This window comes from Cheilinus undulatus, linkage group 13 (assembly GCF_018320785.1).
Source record: "Cheilinus undulatus linkage group 13, ASM1832078v1, whole genome shotgun sequence".
Taxonomy (NCBI): Eukaryota; Metazoa; Chordata; class Actinopteri; order Labriformes; family Labridae; genus Cheilinus; species Cheilinus undulatus.
The window spans coordinates 8,932,925-8,960,377 of NC_054877.1; the positions used below are offsets into that span (position 1 = coordinate 8,932,925).

The following is a 27,453-nucleotide window of genomic DNA, read 5'->3' on the forward strand; positions in this document are numbered from 1 at the left end:
GAATTGATGAATTCTGCTTTGTTAACTGCAGACTGGCAGTTCCAGAGGCCAACTGTGATAAAAGGTTGTGGAAAAGAGGCATTCTGCAAAGTGGATAGATTATGCAGGTTTCGTTTTCTGTAACTATTGTGCTTCTTTCTGTTCCCATATATGACTTGTATTTTTTGGTTGCACATGTTGCGTTAGACTGCTGGGGTGCGTTAGACTGTTATGAGGCAGTGCTGCCTGTCGGTGGCCTTGCTCGGTGGACTCGCACAGGTAGACTCGCTGGTCTTTACCCAATGTGGTCTTCACACAAAAGTGCGACCACAAGGGCTGACGATAAAGCTGACGCTTCAGCGCAGTCTGTGTACTTATATAGAGAGATATGCCACAGATGTGCACAATTGAGTTGATTGTGCACAGCCGCTAACCGCCCCAGCTGGCAAATTTAGATTCAAACTCTCTTAAAGCTTGGACTACAGTGAAACTCCGCCCCGGCAGTTTACACTTTTAGCAATCAATAGAGGGAGCCACACGCGTCAACTGCCTCACCTATTGTTGCAGAGAGAGTGAAACTAACACGTTCAGCCTAAGCAAAACTGCCAACAACCTACTTCCAACTGAAACAACCAAAAGCAGATTCCTCTTACCAAGTAGCTTCTCCCTTCCTATCTCAAAGATCAGAGCTTGTTCTGCTGGCAAATTTAGATTCAAACTCTCTTAAAGCTTGGACTACAGTGAAACTCCGCCCCGGCAGTTTACACTTTTAGCAATCAATAGAGGGAGCCACACGCGTCAACTGCCTCACCTATTGTTGCAGAGAGAGTGAAACTAACACGTTCAGCCTAAGCAAAACTGCCAACAACCTACTTCCAACTGAAACAACCAAAAGCAGATTCCTCTTACCAAGTAGCTTCTCCCTTCCTATCTCAAAGATCAGAGCTTGTTCTGATCTGACCCACTAGTGCTCCTCTGTGAGTATTTGTGCATGTGTTTGAGAGACTAAAGTGGTGAAACAGCATCACTGGATTGCTTTTCATTCACTGTGACAGTAATGAATGAAGATGGATGTGTTTGGAGTGAATGGAGCTCTCTCTCTCTCTCTCTCTCTCTCTCGCCCGTCTCTCTCCTCGCTGCCTCTTGTGTCTCGCCCTCTCCTCTCTCTCTCTCTTCACTTGTGCTCGAGGTTTGAAGAGGCTCTCCACAGCTCTCAGACGGCGACATGCAGCTTCAGCTCAGACGAGGCTGGCTTTATTTATTTTTTAGCTGTAAAACTGCATCAGAAAAACAGCTCAGTTTTAAAGAAATCAGCTGCCAGAATCAGCTCTATTGATGTGATTTCTACCATAAAGAAGTGGTGTTCAGATGTCTCCATCAGTTTCAGGACCTTAGCTGATGATTTCAGGTTCTTGTCGTCCAAAATCATGTCCTTTTGCCATTCTGTGCCAAACATTAGCCGACTATTTTAGCACATTTGTAGGATTTGTGGGCAGAGAGAGAAACTCAACTTTTGGTTTTTGTGTACTGAGCAACTGAAGAAGGCAGTTACTTGGCTCTGATGAAGATCCCTCAGGCCAAAAAAAACACTGAGGGACTCTGCATGGCACCCACTCATAATCTGTTTCTGCCTCAGCCAAGTGCATCAGTACAATAACCACAAGGAGCTGGTGTTGTTTCAGCGGGCCTGGAGGCTTTACAGGATCCTGCTGGAGGAGCTTAGGCTGGCACAGCTATCCTTTAAATCACTTCTTACAGACAGACCTTTATGTAATTTGTTTTGACAAGATTCATTCACTAGTGTTTGCCTGCTTAATAGTTTTTCTTTGACTTTGTCTAATCCCTCTTTGCTCTTAATCTGGAGGTTACATCATTCTCTGCAGACTGCATTCAAACAGAATATATGCACTCAATATATGCACAACTCCAGTGGAGTTTCAAACTCAGTCTTCAACTTCCGTGCTTTGTGAGCTTTTATCAGAGTAGCAGATGTCTGATATCCTTGTATCATGTTGAAATAAATTCACCCATTTTAAAAGCAAGATTGCAACTTTTTGCTTTGTAGACTTAAAAAGTCACTTTGGGATCTGTGTGTTTTAACAGCACTTTTTACACAGATTTTTATTCTTCTCATACAAAATCAATGCACTTCACTCTTCTAAGTTCTCAACTTTCTAAGAACAAAAACCCTACGGTGTCAGCTGTGTTTTGTTGGCACGGTCTCACGCTACCAGATGAAAATAGTTACTTAATTAGAGCACAGCTGTGCTCACAGAGCTCAACAAAGCCCGCTCACTTTTTTGGTGGCACTGGTTCCTGATGCAAAATTCACCATTCAGATCCCCCAGAGACATTTAGTAAATCCACATTACAACGCTTTTTATGCATGAGCCAAGCTAACCAGCTACCTGATTACTCGTGATTACAAGCAGGGGCGTAGCTAGGGATTTTGGACCCCCAGAAAGAATATTAAACAGGGCCCCTCTTAACCAGCGAACCAAGGTACTAATGTTGTATCATTTTTACAAATATCCCTGCATTGTATGCAGAGATATTTGGATTTTTTAATCATGATTTCCTTATTTATAAGCAATAATTTTACTACGGTTAAATTGAATTTACTTGCATTATTTTGCAGTGCTGGACATTTGGACATTTTTAAGGGAGGAGCAGGGCCCCCCAGTATTGTGTTTCACCCTATTTGATATAAATTTCAGTCTGTTGACTAATATGTCGATTAATTTAGTCACTTTTGATTCAATAATGACACTAATTACAAAGAAAAAATAAATAAAAACACCATTTTCATGGCAGGCTTCTCTTGGGCCCCTCCCTACTGTGGCCCTGGGTAATCAGTCCCCCCAGTGCTACACCCATGGTGCAAGACCATGTACGCATTTCATTGCAATGAGGAAGGAGCTGCACATCCCACAATCCATTCAATTCATTGGATTTGTTATCAGTGACAGCTTTTCAAGCTTTCAGATCATTAATGTATCTTTTTTCTGCACTTTTCTTTATTGTAGTGATTATATTGTAAATAAAAATGTTACTTTATGTCGTAGTTAGAGTATTTACTCACTCCTACTGTGGCAGCATGTAATATCATCCTCCACAGTCGACAGCCTTTGTTTGCAGCCTTGGTAGACGTTTACGTGGTAACCAGAGACCCAATCAGTCAGACGCACTGTTTTGACACTCAGGGATTGTGGGCACTGAGATGGCAAATAAACTGTTTTTAACAAGGATGATGTCTTGCAAACTTTTGTCTTCTACAGGAGCATATACCATCACTTCACAGTGGTAGCTAGTAGTTAGTCTAACCTGGATATTTCTGAGGATATGGTCAATAATCTAATCTGCTATGGAGAAGATGAATGGGATTATTGCTTCTGGAACCACACTGTTTAGCCCTATTAGTGTCCAATACTCACTCATTAACCAATCAACATCAAGAAGGGGTGGGACTTCAGATATCAGATCGTTCAATAACAATGGAAGAGGGAAAAACTGCTGAAGCTTGAGTTTCAGGGGTACATTTTCCAAGCAGCTGCAAAGGCAGGGGCAGAATTCCTTTTCAGGACAAAAATATATATTTAATAAAAAATCTGCAATATACACTCTTATATGAAATTAGACCTACAGCTTTGTGGTTATACACCTCAGGGAAGTATAAGTTCTTTGCAGATGATGTCATACAGCAGCGGGGAACTCTCTTTAGGGGGGTAAATAGTGAATTCTGCATAGCCATACACTACCAAAAGGACATACACTACATTGCCAAAAGTATTCACTCACCCATCCAAATAACTGAAATCAGGTGTTCCAATCACTTCCATGGCCACAGGTGTATAAAATCAAGCACCTAGGCATGCAGACTGTTTCTACAAACATTTGTGAAAGAATGGCTCGCTCTCAGGAGCTCAGTGAATTCCAGCATGGTACTGTGATAGGATGCCACCTGTGTAAAAAGTCCAGTCATGAAATTTCCTTGCTCCTAAATATTCCACAGTCAACTGTCAGTGGTATTATAACAAAGTGGAAGCCATTGGGAACGACAGCAACTCAGCCACCAAGTGGTAGGCCACATAAAATGACGGAGAAGGGTCAGCGGATGCTGAGGCACATAGTGCTCAGAGGTCGCCAACTTTCTGCAGAGTCAATCACTACAGACCTCCAAACTTCATGTGGCCTTCAGATTAGCTCAAGAACAGTGTGTAGAGAGCTTCATGGAATGGGTTTCCATGACTGAGCAGCTACATCCAAACCATACATCACCAAGTGCAATGCAAAGCGTCAGATGCAGTGGTGTAAAGCACGCCACCACTGGACTCTAGAGCAGTGGAGACGTATTCTCTGGAGAGACGAATCGGGCTTCTCCATCTGGCAATCTGATGGACCAGTCTGGGTTTGGTGGTTGCCAGGAGAACGGTACTTGTCTGACTGCATTGTGCCAAGTGTAAAGTTTGGTGGAGGGGGGATTATGGTGTGGGGTTATTTTTCAGGAGCTGGGCTTGGCCCCTTAGTTCCAGTGAAAGGAACTCTGAATGCTTCAGCATACCAAGAGATTTCGGACGATTCCATGCTCCCAACTTTGTGGGAACAGTTTGGGGATGGCCCCTTCCTGTTCCAACATGACTGTGCACCAGTGCACAAAGCAAGCTCCATAAAGACATGGATGAGAGAGTTTGGTGTGGATGAACTTGACTGGCCTGCACAGAGTCCTGACCTCAACCTGATAGAACACTTTAGGGATGAATAAGAGTGGAGACTGAGAGCCAGGCCTTCTCGTCCAACATCAGTGTGTGACCTCACAAATGCGCTTCTGGAAGAATGGTCAACAGTTCCCATAAACACACTCCTAAACCTTGTGGAAAGCCTTCGCAAAAGAGTTCAAGCTGTTATAGCTGCAAAGGGTGGACCAGCGTTGTAATGGGGAAATGAATGTTGTGTTGGCACAAGAGCAAGATTCAGAAATGTCACGGACACAAGACTGGCTGGAGATCTCTTCATCGGCGGTCACTCGAGGTCAAGTATGACTGTCCTCCTTATTGGTTCTTGTGGGTCTTCAGGTGGGCAAAGAGGCCAATCCTGGAGCCACATACTTTGGTGCAGTGTGGGCAGGGATGGGCTGTGGTGATTGTGAGTTTGCTCTACATTTTGGTGGAAGCCTTCTCCTTTCTGAGTCTGCGTTTTGCTTCTGCAGCACGGTGGAGATCATCATTGTAACATGCAGCTCCCTCCTGGACAAGCTGTTTTCATGATGCCTTCTTAGTTGCTGCATCCTCCCAGGGGTTGATTCCCTTTCGGGAGGACGCCTGTGCGTGAGATCTTGTAATGTGGGGAGACCGGTGCACCGTCAGCCTCCACACAGTCCTTTGCATTGAACGGGCCAGGATCCAGTGGCATGGGAACCAAGACGACTGGGGACCCACCTTTGCTGCAGCCTTCATCCGCCTTCCCAGCCTTTGTGATGCCTCCACCATCTTCCGCCTGGTCCACCGTTGAGGTCTTCACTATTTACCCATAGTTGGGGCTATTTACCCATAACTGGAGCAGTGGTTGACAAGCATCAGTGCATGTCCGAGTGCCAGTAGATGCCACGTCTCTGGGGCCCACCGCTGCTCCGAGATCCTGTACAACTTCACCTGGAACCGCGAGGTACCAGTTACCGTGCATGGCCACGAGGAGGCGTGTACAAGATCTTTGGAGATCTCTTAGGGTTTAATTCACAACTGAGCTGGGTCAGGGACAGATGCAAAGACAGAGAATGTACACACTTGACATGAATTTATACTTTTAACATCTGATCTGTGGAGGCACCCATGTGATGCCTTCAGTCCCATACAAGTACATTTTTCCAAACACTATTGGATACTTGCCCAAACATAACTTAAGCTGTGTGTTACATGATTCATAGAGAGCACAATAATCTCACACTAACAGACGTCATATTAAACCCTTTGTGTTAAGAATGGGATGGCACTTAAATTCATATGCGAGTCAAGGCAGGTGAGTGAATACTTTTGGCAATATAGTGTATTTTGAGCTGTTTACAACAGCTGATGTCCATCCAACCTCTCTCTTTGTGACAAAATCCAGATGATTTGTCTCAGCTCAGCTCAGCAGAGTACAGGCCCATTTAGAGCTCTAAAGTACTAACTTTCCTCTGTTCCCATTCATTCCTAATGGCTGTCCCCCACTTCCTCACCCCCAACAGACATTCACATGTCATCAGACTGCAAAGAACCTATAGCCTGTTTTCTTTCACTTTGACCCCAACACCACCAAAATGTCATCAGTTTATCCTGAGTCAGCGTGGATATTTGTGCAAAACTTAAAGATAATCCCTCAGAGTGTTCTTGAAGTATTGTCTGTGTCCAAAATAACATAGATACTGTAAAGGTCACATCACAGCAAAGAACTCCAGATGGGGGGCAGGAGGTGATTCCTGCATAGAGATCTATGAAAATGACAGCTTTCTGCTGTGAACACCTGTGCCAACTCTTCAACATCTCTTGTGTCCAGTAAATCCTGTTAAAGTGGGAGTAACCCCGTGAATAAGTGGGAGGGGACTAATATAATTGTCTTCCTTCCTCCACAGGAGAGACTGGTGTTATCAGTCCTGCCACGTTTTGTAGTTTTGGAAATGATCAACGACATGACAAATGTAGAGGATGAACACCTCCAGCATCAATTCCACAGAATCTACATCCACCGCTACGAGAATGTCAGGTGAGGACGATGGCTTTGTTTTTAACTGTGGTCAATAAATCAGTGTCAGAGGGGTTAGCTCTAAATCATTGAGGCTTTTTGACAAAGTTGAATGTTGTCATACACATACACATGTTTGATTGTTCTGTGGCTGAAACCAAATTAATCTCTGCCCAAAATCAAACCTGAAAAGATAAATAATAATGAGGCCATGTGTCTGCTGAAGTGTTTCTCCTGCTTATAGTTCTGCTCTGAATGGTTTCTGAAAGTTTTCATTCCATGTCTGATGAGGAAGAAATACATCTTTGACTCTTTCTCCATATAAGTTTATTTTATAGACTGTAAAACAGATGCAAGTAGGTCTTAAGATGGTTGAAAAGTGTTACATTTATGGCAGATTTTCTGTGTAGACCCTGTATAATAAAAGTCAAAAACTAAGAGGTAGATGGGTCTTTTCACCATCAGTGTCACCACACTTCTGCAGCAAGGGCATAAGACTGACCTTATCTTATAAGCAGGCAGTTCTTCCATTTTAAACACTTGAGTATGTTAGGATGTGCAGGAGAGGTGTATGTCAAGGGTCCTCATGTCTTCCTTGCTGCACATAAAGCACTCACAGCTTGATTCACTCCAGGATGATGAAGGTTATATGCACAGTATTGCTATAGAGCTTACTGCTGACTCATGACCAGATGTGTGGTGTGTATCTCTAAGCTTTAAGAGAATGTGCAGAAATACAGACAAAATGATAGAGTATGGAGAGAAGCTCCTTCTGTATCTTCATGTTTCAGGCTATCCAGACTTAATGGTACAACCTGCATCTCAGGTTTTTCATAACAGTCACAATGAGGGATAGAAACATGTCAAACATGCTGCTAAACTGCTTTGAAAAAGAGAGTAGAGTGCAAGAGATCTTTACTTAAATATACAGTTTTTTTTATTTGCCTTTGTGTCTGCAGCATTACATAATTCTTTCTATGTATGACCTGGATATTAAAGTGACATTTCCATATTTTATTCAGCATTCTTTTCGCAGATGTTAAAGGCTTCACAAACCTCTCCACGACGCTGTCCGCGCAGGAGCTGGTGCGAATGTTGAATGAACTTTTTGCACGCTTCGACCGCCTCGCACATGTGAGTAATTCAGACTGACCCTGACACTGAACGCTCTTACACGTCTCCCCTCAGGCTGCTGACCAGGCCGGCATATTTGGGAGTAGATTCAGATCTCTCCTCGCTCTTTATCTCTCCTGTCACAAAGAAAACCGAGGCTGCCTTTCACCCTGCTCATCTTTTCCGCGACAGCCTCTAAGGGTTCATGAAAGCTAAAGAAAACGGCTCCAGTCTGCAGATGAATATTTTATTGAAAACACCAGAGTGAATAAGTGATTGAACGTTCACTCTGTGGGCTCTTGCGTCTGTCTGATATTAGATTGGGAGCGTTTCAGACTGTCATGCTTGGCCAGTCAGGATTTCACAGTCAGAGCCTTAATGCAGAACCGAGCTGATACGCTTTATTTATTTTTCATTCACTTATATTTCTGTTTCTATTTCAGACCACGTATGCTTTCTGTAATCCCCTGTGCTCTCCTGCTGTAGGTCATCTCAGTGAATGTTTGATGTTTTAGCCTGACACTGAGCTGATGTGAGCGTTGTGTTGCAGGAGCATCACTGTCTACGGATAAAGATCCTGGGAGACTGTTACTACTGTGTATCTGGTCTACCTGAGCCCAGACAAGACCACGCCCACTGCTGTGTGGAGATGGGCCTCAGCATGATCAAGACCATCAGGTAAGGTCCTCTTAGGACGTTTCAGTGACTATTGAAGGTGCCACTTCCATTTTCAGCCTTTAACACAGCCCCCATTCAGTCTAAATGAACATGGTATGGATCAGTCACTAGTGGAGGTTTTTGATTTGATTGGAGGGTCTTTGCTGTCCCTTAGGGGCAACTTTGTTTCCAACAGACCACCATAAGATGCACAAATCCACATTTGACTCAGATTAGGAGCAGGGGGAGGTGACTGCTGCCTCTGATACAGAAAGACCAGGGCTGTTTCTAGCTTTTTTGGGGGCCCCTTGCAAGATCCTATTTGGGGGCCCCTAGTCTGCCAAACTATGATTGAAAAATTCATAATCATTCGATGGTCCATGAACATGCCATAGTCTATTCCACTTCACAAGCAAAACAGGCTACAGTCATGATATTCTCTCATATCAAATACAACATTTTCATTATAAAAGCCAACTTGTTTAAAATGCCAGGTTTAAATTGGGTTTGGGTCCATAAATATCAGACTCAGAGAGAACATGCAAAGGCTCTGGTGGAGCTGTTTGCCTTTTTTAAGGTTTGTTTTTTGGGCATTTTTTGCCTTTATTTTGGAAAGAACAGGGCAGTCAATACTGAGGGAGGAGAAGAAGAAGGGTTGTTTTTTTGGTTACGAGATGTAACAGAATGAAAATGATAGGTTGACTGTCAGACATGGGAAACCCACCATATTCCCCTTACTGTCTATTTTACATGTCTGTCAAAATACAAGCAGGAGATGAGACCCTTTGCTGGACTGGACTATGGACAGGTTAAGGTCTAAATGCTGGACTTGAAACTTTAAACTTCAGCCTCTGAGTATGAGGAATCCTCTGAAGATACCCCCTTTCAACTTAGCTTTTGTAAGTTTGCAGTCTACATCCTTTGTGACAAAACTTCCAGCATTACTGCAGATGTTAATTTTCGCTGCAGTGTTTTTCTCTGAATAAGTCAAATAAGGAAAGCCGGTACGGGCCGGAGCTGCTGCTGCTGCTTATATTTCTTTTATCTCATTCCTCACTGTGAGCCTATTTTGTATGCAGCCTTTGTGATCAAAAACAAGCACGTCTGCATTACTTGCATTTGCAAGAATTTCCCCCCGGCTGTGTCTCTACAGAACAAACAACACAAACAATTACAAGGTCCAATCGTATCGCACATTCATGCATCACGGAGACGAAAGGAGAATTATTCTCTGTGACGGTGTGATTTTTTTTTCAGAATTACACAACATGGATTTGCAGCTCTCATAAGCTCATGAATGTAAACTCATAACGGACGGTGTAATCTTCACATCATGTGGAAAGAAAAAGGGAGAATGCGGCAGAAATACAGTCTCCGATCAGTCCGTCAAAGGCGCGGCGGCTGTGCACTTCTTTGTGAAAATGCTCACACACCCTGGAGAATGTGCTTTTAAAGCCTGAGGCGTCTTCATTCCTGTTATCTTCTTTGTCGCTGCAGCATTTTGGCGCTGTCACAACACATTCAGTGTGACAGAGAGGGAGGAGAGGAGGACCGGTGTTTGGAGGAAATAGAGGGATTAGGGCTGGATAAGCTGTGAGATTTGTGCTGTATACTATTAAGTCGATATGGTGAGCTGCCTACCAGCAACCACTTTGTGCAGTAAATGTGCAGCCAGCTACATACGGCTTAGACCTTAATTAATAACATGTTTGATAAAAAGGCCACAGAGACCCACTGGTGCTTTCTATGCTAATCTTTGCATTTTGTTTCTAGCTGGGTCATTGTAGACAAAGAAATGTGGGAATAAGAGAAAGGCAGGCTGTAAGTTTGTAATTTAATTCTGACGGTTTAGCCTGGTTTATACTCCTCTGTCAAATTTAAACTATTGCTATGATACTGTAAGCATCAAATATCTGTGCGTCACTCTGCAATACTCTACCACAGTGATTTATTTAGGTCATGAGTCAGGCCAGATATCCGTACCACTCTGGGTGGAAAACTGAGTAATATTTCTAAAAAAAAAGCTCACATCTGTAGCAGTGTTAATTTTGGCAGCTATTTTTAATTTTAGTCTTAGTTTTAGTCTTTGAACAAAATGCATTTTATTTTAAGTCACAATTTAGTCATTTCTATCTAATGGCTCAAGAAAAACAAAATTAAGGTTTTGGAGTGGCCAAGTCAAAGTCTGGACTTAAATCCAATTGATGGTGTGACCTTAAACTGGCAGTTTATGCTGGAAAACCCTCCAATTTGGCTGAGTCAAAAAAATTCTGTGAAGAAAAGTGGGCCAAAATTTCTCCACAATGATGAGAAAGACTCTAACGCTTGATTTCAGTTATTGCTGCCAAGGGAGGCACAACCAGTTATTAGGTTCAGGGGGCAATTATTTTTTCCACACAGGGCCAGATAGGTTTGGACAAATAAAGTCATCATTTAGAAACTGCATTTTGTATTTACTTGGGTTGTCTTTATGAGATATTAAAATTGATTTGATGATCTGAAACATTTAAGTGTGGTAAATATGGAAAAGAATCAGGAATCAGAAAGGTGGCACAACAGCTCAGCATGAAGAGAGACAGTGTTATCATGGCTCACTTATTTGTATTTATACATGCAGGTTAATGACCATCTTTCTGCCAGTTTAACTCCCTGAATTAGAAACCTGGAGTACTCTTAATTTCCTTCATTCATATTCATCTGATGTTCATGTTTACTAGAGGCTGGATAATTAGGATTGAACACAAACAGCTGACAAAAGCCTCATTTATCACCACTAATGCATATCAAGATGAAGTTTTCCTGTTCAGATCCTGGAGGTCAAACATGAGCACCGAGTGTAGGAGATTTACTCTCATCTTTAAAACCATTTGATTCATTTTCAACAAAAGGCTTCATGTTTCTGGGTGTGTATTGTGTTGTTACACTTCTGTTTTATACATGCTATTATTGCATTATTGCACTGCATGCACAGTTTCTTCTATTCATTGTTATACAGATTATTTTTTGCTGCCTAATTTTAAACTGACTTTGAGTCTAATTTGCCTAAAAACTTGAGTCATACTTATCAAACAGTGCCTGAAAAAGTATTCTCCCCTTGGATGTTTTACCCTTTTATTGATTTTATAACTCAGTCATAATATAATGTGGCTTGTTGATCAATAAAACCCAAAAATCTCTGTAATGTCAGATTTCTACAGAGTAATATCAATTAAATAAAGTATTGCAAGACTATTTTTAGACGTGAAGTTTACAGAAAAAGGCTTGTTGCAGTTTCATTAGATCCAGCAGAGGGTGCTAAAGAGAAGGAAATATTTACACTACAGGCTTCAACACTGCACTTCCTTACACCCTTATTCAGTGATTACAATATTTCACTGCACACCGGAAAATAAGTCTTCTCTCAAGCCGTAGATCTCTTGCAGACTGAACAGAATTGTCCTCAAGGATTTCCCATTAATTTTACACTCTATCTTTACAAGGCTTCTAGGGCCGGCTGCCTAGAAGCACCCCCACAGCATTATGCTGCCACCACCGTTCTTCACAGTGGGGATGGTGTGTTTGTGGTGATGTGCAGTGTTTGGCATCTTGTCTGATGGCCTTAAAGCTCCATTTTGGTGTCATCAGACCAAAGAACTTTCTTCCTCTTGACCATGGAGTCTCCCTCATGCCTTTCGGTGAACTCTAGTCCAGATTGAATCTGAGTTATCTCTTTGCCACTCTCCCATAAAGCTCTGACTGGTGAAGAACCCAGCCAACAGTTGTTGTCTGCAGTCTCTCCCATCTCAGCTGCCAAAGCCTGGAACTCCTTCAGAGTAGTCTCAGATGTCTTGGTGATCACGCTCACTCAGTTTATGAGGACAGCCTGATCCAGGCAGATTTACACATGTGCCATACTCCTGCTGTTTCTTTATGATGGAATTACCTGAACTGTGGGGGATGTTTGGTGCCTTGGCTTTTTTTGTATCCATTTCCTGAATTTTATTTTTCAATAACATTTTCTCTATGCTGCTTGCAGTGTTCTTTTCTTTTCATGGTGTAATGGTAGCCAGAAATACAATCACTTAAGTCCCATTAGACCTGTCACTTTTAAAGAGGTGAATATTTAGGCAGGCATTAATTTTAAATTCCATGTTCTTATTTAATTGGCATTGTTTTGTAGAAATACACTCTGACATTAAAGACATTTTTTTGTAATTTTTTTTGTCAAAAAGTCGAATTATTTTGACCATGATGGAGTTATAAAATGAAAAATGGTAAAACATCCAAGGGAGTAACTAGTTATTGGGCACTATAAAGGTTTAAAATGAACTTTTTCATGATTTTCTATTTTGCTTGGATGCACCTGTTGTTTCAATGTTTAGATATAAAGTAAAAGGTCTCACTCGTCAGCAGCATTTGCAGGATAAAAACTTAATCAACCTGCTGGATTGCAGTAAAGTTGTGGCTCTGTGCTGCTTCATGCTGACAACAGCTCAACCCAACTTCTCATGGAAATTCACCAAAGAGCAGGGAAAATTCCTCTTTAAGTCAGGCTGACAAATGTGTCCTTACTTAGTCACATGTACAGCTCGTCCCAAAAATACTCATGTTTTGGAATTATGTGCGCGTGTGAAATCAGCCCAGAGTCAAAACAGTATTGGTGTGATGGTGCCGGCAGTGTCACATCATCATTATCACCTTAAACCACTGCAGTTTTCTGGAGCTCATATCCGGCCCATGGAGCCATTCAGCAGTAGACTGACTTTGTGCTCCTGTCAGAAGCTCCCAGGATGCCTTTCACCTCACATTCATCAGTGCTGTTATGAAGCATGAAATGAGAGGGGGGCAGAGATGGGCGTGACAGCCCTCTTTGCTCTTCACAGACTTTTATCAGCCTCAGGTTGTCCCTGCTTTTGTGTTCAAGGATAACAAAGTATGAAATGAGACACAAATTTAGTGTGAAAGTCTGCTGATTAGGTTTTTACATCTCTTTTTTAGTCAGTGAGCTCACTGATACCCACAAAATACTCATTTCCTGTTGACTGTTACGATATTAGTCTGTCAATGTTGTGTTTTGTTTTTCCTAATAGGAATTTCATGTTCATTAATTTGCTGATTGTATTCAGACAGATTCTTCAAGGTGACCTGAAGCTTAACCCTGGTTCATTTTAGATGACTTACTCGCTTATAAAGTCAAGATAGAGGACTCTAAATGTATTTATTTTTCATGCCATCCTTAAATATTAATGTTTACCATTAAATATTCATTTTCACCTTCATGCAAAATTATTTTTAAATTAAAAGATTGGCTTTAATTACAAAATAAATCCCTATCACAATTAATATTTTAAAGATCTACACCAGCGTTTTGAAGGAATATTGACTAATTAGGTATTAATGAATATTGATGAAGCTGCAGCTCAGGTCATACATAAGGTCAGTTACAGGAACACAAAGAAGGTTGCATGGACTGAAGAAAGGTGCACTTAGTCACTGCAATACCCATCAAAATTTGTTGACTTCAGTCAGGAAGAGTCACATTTTGTCGTGCATCTGTCACCATTTGCTTCTTTGGAGCCAAAGTGACCATATCAGACAAGACTGGTTATCTGCAGAGGATGACGGGGTTAGCATTTACGAAGATGTTTTGCATTGTAATGTATGAGCAGCCATGCTGTTTTCACATGTTCAATACCTGATGGATCAATTTCATTATACTTTTCATTGAATCCTGACTTAACTCAGCTTATATGTTTTTTTTTTTGTTGTTTTTTTTTTTGTACAGGTATGTAAGATCGCGTACGAAACACGACATCGACATGAGAATCGGGATCCACTCAGGCTCAGTGCTGTGCGGCGTGCTGGGACTCAGGAAGTGGCAGTTTGACGTTTGGTCCTGGGACGTAGACATCGCCAACAAGCTGGAGTCTGGAGGGATCCCTGGGTGAGTTAAACCAGAAGATGTGACTGCATTTTTTTGCCTTCAATTTGACTGTTGCTGCTGGACTCAGAGGGACGGTCTGAGAGAATTAAAATATTATATTTAGAAACAGAATGGAACCATGGCTGCCGTGTCAATGTTGGCAGTAAGTGAAACAAGATAAACAATCTGTATCTGTGGTGGAAATATTTAGTAAGCTAAAGACAGAGCATTTCTGTGGGCTTCACCTCTGATTTCCTCCCAGTTGACTCTGAAATGAGGCAGGGCTGCATGTTAGCCCTACACTCTCCAGTACCTGTATGGACTGGATAATGGGGCAGGTAACAGGGGACTGGGGAGTGTTATTTGGCGATGTTCAGATCAGTGATCTGGACTTTGCTGATGATGCTGTGATCCCTGCAGAGACCGAACATGTCCTTGTGGGGGCTCTTAACTTGCTGAGTAAGGAGGCTAAAATGTTGGGAATGCACGTCTCCTGGGCCAAAACAGATCCAGGCTTTTGTGGATGCTTTGAATGGTGCCATCAAATCTGTGTCTGTGAATGGTGAGAGTGTGGAAGTTATAGAGCAGTTCACCTGCCTTAACATCCATCACTTGACTGCAAGTCCAAGATCAACCACAGACTTGGCTACCCAATCAGAGCAATACGTTTGCAAGACCGTGTGGAATTCCAGGTATTTGAGCATGCGGCCAAAAGTCAGAGTCTTTAGTTCTTGGTCCCCCCGGTGTTAAAATACTCTTGTGAGGCCTGGACTTGACTGATAGCCATAGGCACCAGCTGGACTCCTCTGTGTCAACTTCTCTTCAGCACAGTTTTGGGTATCATTGGTACAATCATGTGTCTAATGCTGATGTGCACAGGAGAGTGGAATCAGCTGATAGATACGGGAGCGGCAGCTGTGTTTCTAAAGGCAACTGGCACACTTTTCTGGGCCTGATCCAGCTCACTGCATTCTGGTGGGTTTGACCAGAGGTCAGGGGTGCACATTGCGGAGGGGTCAGCTGGGAGGATACCTGAAGAGATGGAGCATGGGAGGATGGCCATCAGAGCAGTACTACAAGGGTTGATGCAGCAAAGTGCCAAGCCGGCATAAGCTCCCGTACCAGACCTGAGAGCATTTATGGACCTTTTTCACCATCAAATAAGGGAAGAAATATTTTTAAGGTGAAACACAGGGGTGTCATTGTAATCATGAAACTTTTTGAGCAATATTCTAAAATGACACTGGCAACAAAAAACTTATTTCACAATTAAAAAAAAAGCAGAGACCCTGTGTGGACATGCATTAATGCATTCCATTGTACCTCGTTTTATACAAATTTTGTGATTTTGAGAAAATAAAATTACCTGCCAGCATAGATTATAAAGTAGAATAACAACTTTGGATGCATTGCCTCTTAAAGCTTCCTTAAAACCTCCGGGATCATAAGACTACTTTTTGTCATTTGGGTTTCCATGGAGTCCCCTTTACTTCTGTCCTGGAAATAAAGCTGGAATTTTAACAGGGAGTTCCTAAGTTTAAAATATCCACTGTTCAAAACTATTTATCTTACAGATCATGAGGTTAATTCTGATGAAGATTTAGTAAAATAATGTCCCTGAAATATCAATTTGGGATAAGTAGATGGGTGTTGTTGTTGATTTTTACGGACATCAGTTTAGAGTGTCCATGTGCCAATTTCCCAGTGGATTTCCACTCTGACGATCCTGTTTGGCCTTGAGACAGGAGGTGACGTTAGCGCCTGAACTGCTGGATTTACACTTCCTGCCAGCATCTGTCATTGTGTGACGCTGGAAACTCGACCCACGCTCTCCGCTAAACCATTGCGTAACATCATCCAGCTGTACCGTGGCAGGTTCCCAAAGAGACGTATTTGACTGTGGACGCTCACTGTTTGTACTGAGGATTTCACTGGAAAATGAATAAGATGAATGTGTCCACTATGGTATCCACTGGTAAATAAATAGAGCACTTTTACCTAGATAACACATAGAAAAAAATCCAAAACTGGAGTCTGGCTTTGTAGGGAGGAACCAAACAACTGTCGTTGGTTTAAAGAAGTAGAATCCCATGTTTTAATATCAGAAATGTTTTGTCAGACATCCAGAGCAACAAATCAAGCCCTTTGGACAGACTGTGATTGCCTACATTAGCTCTCTTTACTTCTTCTGTTTTATTGTTGTGAGCTGGAGCCATATTGTGGATGAAATAGAAAGTGTAGAGCAGGGCACTGATTGACTTTAATGGTTTGGTTGTGGCCCATGTACAATGGCAGTAGTCCCCAAGTGGGCAGCCTGGGTTTGAGTCCAGACTGGGGCCTTTTTTTCCACATGCGATTCCCCATTTTTTCTCTCCTCAGTTCCAGTTCCATACTATGTTTAGTGTCAGTAATTAAAGATATGAAAGGCAGAAGTGAAGCTTAAAAACAGAAATCCTTGAGACCTAAAAGTATGCCGAAATAGGTCCCAGGGTTAAGGTTATACAGAAGAGTACGTTTGCAGCCTCCAAGCCATAAAAATAGCGTACTCCACCTTTAGTATCCTACCAAAAGTTAAAACTCAGATCAGGATTCTTCCATCCTCTCATTTTACAGGAGGATCCACATCTCCAAAGCTGCTCTGGACTGTTTGAACGGCGACTACGAGGTGGAGGAAGGTCATGGGAAGGACCGGAACGACTTCCTCCGCCGACACAACATCGAGACGTACCTCATCAAGCAGCCGGAGGAGAGCCTGCTCACTCTGCCTGAGGACATCATGAAGGAGGCGGCAAGCTCTGCCGACCGGCGGGCCAGCAGCACCACCTTCAACGAGGCATCCTGGAGCCCCGAGCTTCCCTTCGACAACATTGTGGGGAAACAGAACGTAAGTCCCGCCGCTGCTCGTGACTCAGGTCATTATTGCACTTTGTCACACTGTGAAAAAACGTCTTTTTAAAAACTAACTCGCTCTACAGCTAAGTTAAGAGTTATTTTAACAATGTAAGTAACAATTTTAACAACATTAAACAGGTAAAAAAGCTGTTTGCAGGTTGATAATGAAGCACTGTGAGCCTCACTGCAGGGCGAGATGGTTTCCTCAGACAGACGTGTTTTCACAGTGCATGGATCTTCTCAGTTGTCTTGCTTGTTCATTGGTAGTTCGGTTGTATTTCTGGGAATGAGTGGACGGCTGTTTGCAGGGAGAGACTGAGTAACCATGGTAACGCATCACTGTGTTGGACTGCCTGTTTGTGAGGATGACAGCTTCTGATTGTGTTGCTCATTTAAACATTGTCCTCATCCCACCTCCACTCGTCTGCATTGCCATGTCCTTTAACAACAAATCATCTCCCTGAGGCACCGCAGGCTGGATGATTATGAAAGACTGGAGTCACGCTTAAGAAGTGGAACCTTCTGGAACAGATTTTATCTGCAGAGAAAAGGCAGAATACAACATTTAAGACTGAGATGTAAAAGGAACTTTGCAAAGACCATGCTGGATTAATGAAATGGCATCTCTAGTGTCTCGTAAACACAAGAGGATTGAGCACTTTGTGTTTGTGACACTGCTCAGCAAGTCCCATAAAATCCCTGTCTGTTTTTCAGAATAACACACAGTGCATGTGTTCATCTGTTTCCTGATCTCTGGAAAGTTTGCGTGTCATAAAAACTGCAGTGCAGACAGTGACTAAGCTTTACTCTGTTTACTCTGTACTGTTACCAACTTTATTATTTGATGCTTAGTGCAAAGAGGCCAATTTGCATGGAGAGAGGTGTTTTCCCGCCAAATACTGTAACTGCATAGGTTCAGCATCTCTATGTTCCAGTGCGTATTTTCATTGATTGGCCAAACACATAATTTAAAGCTGTGCCTGTTGACATACTTGCACAGTTTTAGAGTGTGCACTTTACTGTGGAGTTTTGACAACGCATCACACTCTGGCTGCATGGAGACAGACTCATATTCAAACATGTTTATGCAGAAACCAATATAACATCAAATAAACCGTGATTCTAACACCAATGTGTTGCAAATCTATATTTTGTTGTTTAATATGAGCATGGAGAAGTTCTTTAAAGAGAGCTTACTTTATTCAGGAGCAGGTTGTGCCAAATACATTTCCCTGTGGGTGTGTTTCAACAAAGTCCAGCTGTTTTCCAGCTTTGTCACTTTCTCAGTTATAGAGAAAAAGCAGAGTCATGAGCCTGGTGTAGTTTACGTCTTTAAGTGTGAGTTTGAGAGGGAAAGCCTACTCCTCCGGAGTGATGGTGCATTTCATTTAATCTCAGTAATCTAATATCGGAACTCAGAAATTTTGAGTCAGCGGTCGGGTACATGTTCAAAGATGCGCCTGAGCTCAGAATTCTGACTCTGAAAGTTGGCACAACCCCCAGTACCCCCAGTTATGAACTCATAGCAAACGGACAGCATTTGACTCGAGTGCAATGTTATTCCCAGTTCCGACATCCGAGGTAAATAGAAAGCAGCATGAGTGTATGTTTTATACAGGGGAAGCAAACTAATGGGGCTCATTTTACCCCCAAATGTCAGTAAAACAGGGGATAAGTCTAAAGCCGTGTTTCCATCAGGGGGTCTGGTTTGATTCAGTATGGTTTGGTACGGTTTGGTATTGTTTGGCATGCTAAACCCCAAAATAGTTTGCGTTTCCACAGACACCCATGCTCTCACTTAGTGGCCGGGCTGTAAAGGCGATGAATGTGAAGTCACATGCAGCGTGAGTCATCTGGTCTAGCCGCAGAGTTATAGAAAGGATGAGTGACAGTAAACAGCTTTATTTCAGCTGAAAGTGCTTTTTAAAAAAAAAAAAAAACTAAATTTAATGACGATAACCGCTGTCAGTACAGATCCTCAGCTGATGGAACACGTGTACAGAGACGGTTTGAGTCGTAACACTATGTTAATATGTGAATATATCTAGTCTAGAACAGTTTATACGACAAAATATGAATGTTTAGAGCTGTACTGTGAGAATTCACCGCATTAAAAATAAAGAAAAAGTTCAGCTGGTGTTAAAATCAAGCAAGATTAAGTCAGAAATCTGGGGTGTGCTGATCTCGTTTTAAATAGTCTGCAGCCTGAAGTTTTACAAACACGTTCAACAACCACAGAGCGATGTTTTCACAGTTTATCTAATGTAAGAAGTAGATTAATAACTAGTTACAGAAGAGAATAAACTGTTCTAAGGCTTCGTGTTCACAAAACTTCAGCATTAATTTAGTTTCTCATCCATCACAGATGGATCAGGCTGATGTGAGCCTTTGGGCTCTGCTTTGTGTTCTTAAAATCATCCAGATAAACATCAGGAAACTTGATTTGTGGCCACATACTAATATCCACAGACTAGGAAACAGTTTGGATCTCCGTCGAGTCCAAATATTTCCCATTTAGGCAGATAATAGTCAGTTTTTCTCCCATTTTCACCGTTCATTCACAGCTCATTCAGAGCACAGACTTCCATGTTTTGAAGCTCAGAGGCGAGCAGCTGAGTCGCACGCTGACATGACATCAGTGCAGCCCCTATTGTTGTGTGTAGCTCCACCTTTTTGATACCAATAGGTAAGATTGGCACCCCTATGGAAGGGTGCCAAAAAGTGGGACGATATGGGTCGTTTTTTTGGGACCCTTTCCAACTATTTGCTGTATGGAAACACAAAAAAATCAGCAGCAAACTGAGCCGGACCACTTGGTGGAAATGACCTTTAACTGGTTGAGTCAGGGATGGAAACATGTACCAGGCTGCGTCAGCCTTGGTCCTGTACTTCTCTGGCCTCATATGATGCCCATTGTCCAGGTCTGTGCCAGGCCCATGCTCCATCTCTCCAAGTATCCTCCTGGCTGACCCTGGCATGATGCACACATCAGCACCACACCACTGGATCCAGGCACCTGGCCCCAGCGTGCAGTGAGATGGATGCTTGTGCACCTAGCTGGTTCACGGGGTATTACTTTAAGTCAGTCCAAACATTCAGCTTAAAGGTGTACTGATAGTCGGTGCACTCAGCCCAAGTTACATACACATTTTAAAGGTAAAAGTGGTTTTTATTGTGAGCTTGATGTAAGCGATGCTACAACATAAACCCAAACTCAGAAGGCAGAAGTTTAAGGGATCAGGAGTGGAAAGTGTCAAAAAAAAGCTGTAGTAGTGTACGGATATATGACTGCACAAAGACAGACGTGCTGAAATACTTAAAATTACTTATGTTTTCTAAAACATGCAGTCAGCTGTGCCAGAGAGAGGTTATAGTGATCAAGGCAGAGATGATGAACGTCCAGAACGGTCCTCCTGCACGCTGCTCTAAATTTCTCTCTTTTTGTTCTGTCAGTGGATCAGTCTTCAAGATGTTTAGGGAAAATTCAGCTCTTAAATACTGTCATAAAGTGCATAATTGTCCAATTAGCTTTCTTAATTCTCTATTGAGAGATGTTTGTGGTGGAGTTTACTTTACAAATAAAACACAGCGCATCTTCAAACAGGATTTAGATCACAGACGGTCTGCGTAATGCTAACAAATTACAAGAAGTCCCCAGGTAGTTCTGGTGCTGTGCTAATAAAGCTTTAGTCTGTGGAAATGTGTTTAAAACTATGAAAGAGCAGCTCAACAAAGGCTTTAATTTCCACTTGATAAATCCATTAATTATCTCTATTTTTTACATGATTTTAAGCAATTATTCCTTTGCAGATGGTTGAAGTCATTTCAGCAGTAATTAGAATATCAACAAATCTTTCTATCCCTGCAGTGTGGTTTCAGCATGAGATGATGAAGCAGAGCGTGCTAGCCTAGACTGTCTGCCTCCTCTGTCAGCCTCTCAGAACCATGCACAGCCTCAGTGTTGTTTGCTCTGCTGCAGACACGAGCAAAGACTGAACTCTGCGTTACCTCTGCTGTAGATACAAGGATCTCTGCAGCTCCTCCTCTCTGCAGGCCTGGCAGGAGCTTATGCATTTGATGTAATCGTGCGTTTCACATTCAGAGGAATATTATTTTATTCAAAAAAGTGCCACTTCATTGTCTTGTGCACAATGAAAGCCTGTCAGGACAGTCATTTCAAAGCGTGGCTCTTTGCATATCAAAGGCTCCTCTGAGGAGTTTTTAAGATTCTTTTATGTCGTCACTTGGCTCTGCCCGGAGCTCAACTTCTGCCTCTCCAGTGGTTTTCTCTCTGCTGTGTTCCCGACCGCCCTTCATGTTGGTGTGACTCAATTTTCAGCATCGTTGGATTTACAGCTAGGTGGAATATTAGGGGGTGTGTGTGTGTGTGTGTGTGTGTGTGTGTGTGGAAACAAAACTGCGACAGGAACAAGCGAGGAATAGACGAGAGCACATGGATTCAGAGGGGGGACCCTATGTTTACAAAACACAGTAAAGGGCCTTTTGAATAACCCTAGGGGTAGATCAACATGCTACAGTGCTCTCTAAGTGGATAAAATTGACTAAGGGCCCTTTATGCTACACTTGAGTGGACAAAACTTGACAAAGGGGTCTCTTCTGGGCCCTTTTACTGGACATAATATGTCAATAGACCCTCATTGTCACCCTCTTAGTGGACAAGATTGGCAAAGTGCCTTCCTGGGTTATCTTTCAGAGGAGAGAATGTGAGAAAGTGTCCTTCAGGATGTGATCTAGATGGACAAAACGTACCAAGGACCCTCTTTGAATGGACCTACTTGGACAAAATACTGTCGTTGCTACCCTTAATGTGGCCAAAATTGACATAAGTCCCTCATTGGAGCCTGCAAAGTGGACAAAATTTGACAAAGGGCCTTCTTGTTGCCCTTACCGTGAATAAAAGGTGATAAGGTGCCCCACAGGTTTCCATTTCTTTGGATAAAGGTTATAGAATGCCCTCTAAGGTGCTATCTAAGTGGACAAAAATTTCATAAATTCCTCTTTGATGTCCCTTATGTTGATACAATCTGAAACAGGGCCCTCTTTGATGCTATTAAAATGGACATTTTTGAAATAAAATACCCTCCTTGGTGCTCTCTAAACATTATTGGACAAAATGCCTTTTTGGTGCCGTCCTATTGGTCAATATTGGAAAGAGTGCCCTGTTATAGCCCTCTTAGTGGAAGGTTTTGGTTTTGTGCCCATTTTGGTGCTTTCTAAATGGCCTGAATTGGGAAAGTGCCCAGTTATCACTCTCTTAAATGGGCAAAATTGGAAAAGTGCTCTCTTCAGTGCCCTCTAAGTAGACAAAAGAGGCAGACTAGTTTGTCAGTGCCCTGTAAATGGAAAAAACTGGTGTTCTCTGATTGGGCTAATTTGGACAAAGGGCCCTCTACTGTGCTTTCCAAATGGACACTTGAGAGCAAAGTGCCCCTTCTGGTGCTCTTAGCATTGGACAGTTTGTCCTCTTTGGTGACCTCTAATAGAACAAAAATGGAAAAAGTGCCCCCCAAGGGTTTCCGTTCCAGAATATGATACATATGTGCCCTCAAGGATGCGCTCTGATTGGGCAAAAGTTGACAAGGAGACCTCTTTTCTCTCTCGAAGTGAACACAATTTGCCAAAGTGCTTTCCTTGTTGATCTCTAAACTGACGAAATTGGACAGAAGGTCCCCCTTGGTGCCCTGAAATTGGACAGCTTTGGATAAGTGCTCTTTTTGGTGCTTTTTAATATGGTAGTATTGGAGACAGTGCCCTCTTTGGTGTGCTTTAATTGGGTAGTAATAGAGAAAGTGCCCTCTTTGGTGCCCTTTTATTGGGTAATAATAGAGAAAGTGCCGTCTTTGGTGCCCTCTACTTGGATAGTTTTGGAGACAGTTCCCTCTTTGGTGCCCTTTATGTGGGCTAGAATTTATAACAGGCCCTCTTTGTTGCCTTCAAAGTTAACAAAATTTGACAAAGACTCCTCTTCAGTGCTCTTTCAGTGGACAAAACGTGGCAAATGTCTCTCTTTGATGTGCTTTAAGTGGACCCCCAAAATTCTTTTCAAGGAGACAATACATGATAAAGTGTCCTTCCAGGGATCCTTCCCTAATGTTCACCCTCCAGGGTGCTATACAAGTGGACAATACATGACAAAGTTACCTCTGTGCATTTTTGTGGACAAAATTGGACAATGTTCCCCCTTTGGTTCCTCCCCTTAGTGGACAAAATCGGACAGTGTGCCCCCTTTGGTGCCCTCTAAGTGGTCAAAATTTTCACAGGGGCCCTTTTTACCACCTTCCAAGTGGATGAATCTTGACTAGACGCCCTTTTTTGGTGCCTTCTTAGTGGAAATAATTTGGCAAATTGCCCTCAGAGGCAATGTGATAAACTGCCCTTAAGGGTTACTTTCCAATGAATAACATGTAAATTCCTCTGTAGAGCACATCTAAGTGGACAAAAATGTACATTGTGTCCTCTTGCTGCCCTCTACTTGGGTAGTTTTGGACAAATGGTCTTCTTTGTTGCCCATCCAGTGGGCAAAAGGTGATAAAGGGGCGCTATTTTAGTGGCCAAAATATGGGAAGTGCCTCAAGAACAAAAAAGTCCCGTAAGTCTCTTCAGTATCCACAAATTACTATGAATTTATGACCATTTTTTTATGCACAGGTGCTCTTTTTAGTTTCCTGGCCTGTGCATCATTGAACATCCTGAGGCTTCCTCTGGGTATGAGTGAAAAGAAGAGACAAGCGAGTGTGTTTTATTTTGTTAACTATGCACAAATGTGTGAAATTTTGCACAGGTTTCGGCTCCGATGGCCCAGCAGTTAGTCCAGGCTCCCCTGATACAGAGGCTGTAGTCCTCAAAGCAGACAGGTTTGGCTCAAATCTGACCTGAAACCTCTCTCTCCAGATCTCCAACCCTGTCCACTGTCCTGTCTATCGTGTTTTCCTAATATTGAAGATTTTTAAAGATCTGAACATGACACAGACAGTATGGAGCGTTGGACAGAGTCTAAGTGATACTCTAGGTTTAAAGGTTATTCTGACAGTAGTGATGGGAACCTTCATACCCTGTAAACAGAGCTGTAATAAAGACTAATGGCACATTATTTATCTCTTTAACAGGCTCCTGTTTGAGGTAACAGTCCAGCCATTATCTCCCAATCATCCTGTGTTTTATTGTGAAGTAGACCGATGATAAATGACATCATATCCTGTTCAGTGCAGCGTTTATGGGAACGATCAGGACTGATTGCCGTAATCAAACCCTGAAGCTCTCTCTTCCTCCCCTCGCTACCCACGAGTCTCCGACGTGGAGCCCTGAAATCAGACTCCCAGCTCTCTGCGGTCTGTGTGCCGGCTCAGTGGCTCTGTCCTTACCTCTTTCATGCTTCACTGAGTGCCTGCTGGCTCCCATGATGCACTGCACTGTCACAGTGCTTTCACCTCAAAGCAGGTTGTGGGTTCCCTTAGAAAACCCTGTTCTTCTGTATGCCTGCACGGTTAAATCCAGACCAGAGGTGAAAGGGTTTCATTTCTCTGTTCCAGTGCAGGTCTGTGTGTTTCTGAGAGATTCTGAGGTGTTTGCTTTAGTTTCAGCTGAAGAAAATCTGTTAAATATTTAAAGGAATGATGCCGTGCCTGGCTTAAACTCCTCGCCGGCTCCACTTTTCTCTTGTCCCCGCCTGAACTTGCTTCCCCCATCATCCCCTGAGTCACAGTCCTGATTTAAGCTTCTGTAAATCACCTCGGGACAGCAATTATTGTCCTCAAACCGTCCTCTAGTTCACTCAGAGGCTGCTGAGCTCTGCTCTGTGCTTGCCTGTCGTTAGTACTAATTCAAGCTGAATGCAATCACACATCTATTACCTACAGTGCTCGTCACGTCAGAGGTTGCAGGAAATTATTGTAGCCTTCACTCTTCACTAGGCAGGAGGCGGGGTACAACCTGGACCATTAGCCACTCAGAGAGGAACAGCTCAAGCAAACTAAAACACCAACATCCCAGGACAGTTTAGAGTCAGAGTTCGTCTTTGGACTGTGGGTTGAAGCTGGAATGTGAAGACAAGCATGTTAGGACCCCAAACTACTCAAACCTTCTTAGGCTAAGTCCCAATTCACCCTGAATCCTACCACTTAGTCCTACCTCTACATTGTGCATGTCAATGCTAGGTGTAGGGTTTCCCAGTTCTTGTTGAAATGGAAAGGTAGGGTGAAGTGCCAGGGCTGCATGGCTGCACACTCCAAACCCATTGTCATAGAAAATCTCACAGATTGCCTTGCAAATTATTAACAAGATTGCTGCACAAGATGTGTTGTCATTTAAATGAACCATGGCCTTTTTTCTGAGCATTTTTTAGTCGCCTGCAGTAGAAATGTATGCCATAGTCGTTGCATCTGTTAACATAATGGTGTCAACTACTACTGATTCAGAGCTGAAGGTTTAACTGTTACACCGTGTATCTTAGATTCAAGGGTGCACTAACAATCAGGACCTAGAGGTAAAAGTTAATTACTAATCATTGCAACACCACCACCCTGCTGCCTTACATATTCATTGATGCTTCACTGGTTATGCTCATGCTGTAACCAGCCTATAACAACGTTTTATGGAGCGGAGACTGGTCAGGAGTGAGTCATCTAACATTGTTACTATCTTTACTTCATATTTGCATCAAAATCAACAGCCATGGTTGTGCCAGAGTTAAGTTTGTCGCCTTGGTTGAGTGGTTTAAAGCGTGCACCGCGTGGGCAGCCTAGGTTCAAATCCGGCCTGTGGCCCTTTACAACATTACTCTCCCCACTCTCTTCCCTGTTTCCGACTCTATCCACTGTCCTCCTCTATCAAATAAAGGCTTGAAAAAGGACCAAAAATAAATCTTTAAAAAAAAGACTAACAAAAATAGATCTTTGATAACTAAAACGGACAAAAGTAAGTTTAGTTTTCATCAAGATGACTAAAACTAGACTAAAACGTAACATAGTTTTCGTCAGGCATTCAAAATCCATGATATTTCTCCACTGTGAGTAGATCTGTCAAAATGCGATTCATCCGTATCTCTTTTGCCCCTCAAGAAAATAAATGCTAGGACTAAAAGCAAAGACTAAAATATGAGGACTTTTTATGGACTAAAACCAGACTAAAATGTTTTTGACTGAAACTAAAAAGGGATGACTGAAATGTGACTAAAACCTAAAGACATTTCATCTATAGACTAAGACTGAGACTAAAAGTAAAATAGCTGCCAAAATTAACACTGGTGCATGCAGGCAGAAGGTTACACTTCTGACTCTCTTAAATGAACTAAAGGAGTGCCTCAAGGGTCAGTCCTGGGGCCTCTGCCTTTTTGTTCTTTATAGTATCACATTGACCAAATGTGTCCAATGCACCCTTTCAGTTTTATGCTGATGACTCTGTATTGTAGAGCACTGCATCCACCTGAGACCAAGTTCTCTCCTAGCTACAACTTGCTTTTAATGTTCAGCAGAATTTCTATAAATTCAAACTGGTTTTAAACAGACAAAACTAAAGACTATGCCAAAGAACCTGCCCTTAATCGTGGCTTCTCAAGGTTCAAAGATTGAGGCTGTTTCAAGCTACAGCACATTCAGCAGCTGGGTAAAATGCTAAAAACTGAAACTTGGTTGCTACTTCAGGATTAAGTCCTGTATTTCTGTCAAATCTAAACCAAGCACAAAAAATAAGGAAATGTGTGTTGAAAGCGCTTGAGATCAGGCCCATTTGCTCTGATGTTGGAAACATGTGCACTGGAACTTGAATATGTAGATTTTGTTCCTGGATGAGACCAGATTCTGCCTACGGCAGTTGGATCGTAGTGAAGATGCGGAGGCAGTATGCTGATTGCTGCATCTGTTGGTGGAGGCAGTGTGGTGGTGTAGGGCGGCATCTCCCTCACTGGAAAAACGAGACTTGTCATCAGTGGAGGCAATCTCAATGCAGAGTGATATGAAGGTGAGATTCTGCAACCAGTGGCAATCCCATATCTCCACAGTCTGGGACTGAACTCTATCCTCCAAGATGACAACGCTCGCTCCCACAGAGCGGGGTTTATCAGAGACTACCTCCAGAATTTTGGAGTGGAGAGGATGGGATGGCCTGCCAGCGGTCCTGACGTCAACCCCATTGAACACTTGTAGGTGCTGTTTGTACCAGTGACCGACACAAGCACGTTG

General features: G+C 42.6%; 1 protein-coding gene across 1 annotated transcript in view; it reads left to right on the forward strand.

The window, feature by feature from the left end:
- The window catches only part of adcy8 (adenylate cyclase 8 (brain)), a 157,196-nt gene that overhangs the window by 78,821 nt on the left and 50,922 nt on the right, over positions 1-27,453 (forward strand). The window contains exons 3-7 of the mRNA XM_041802430.1: positions 6,584-6,714; positions 7,716-7,827; positions 8,357-8,484; positions 14,228-14,386; positions 16,979-17,249. Coding sequence (XP_041658364.1) covers positions 6,584-6,714; positions 7,716-7,827; positions 8,357-8,484; positions 14,228-14,386; positions 16,979-17,249 — 801 coding nt within the window. The remainder of the gene's footprint in view (positions 1-6,583; positions 6,715-7,715; positions 7,828-8,356; positions 8,485-14,227; positions 14,387-16,978; positions 17,250-27,453) is intronic.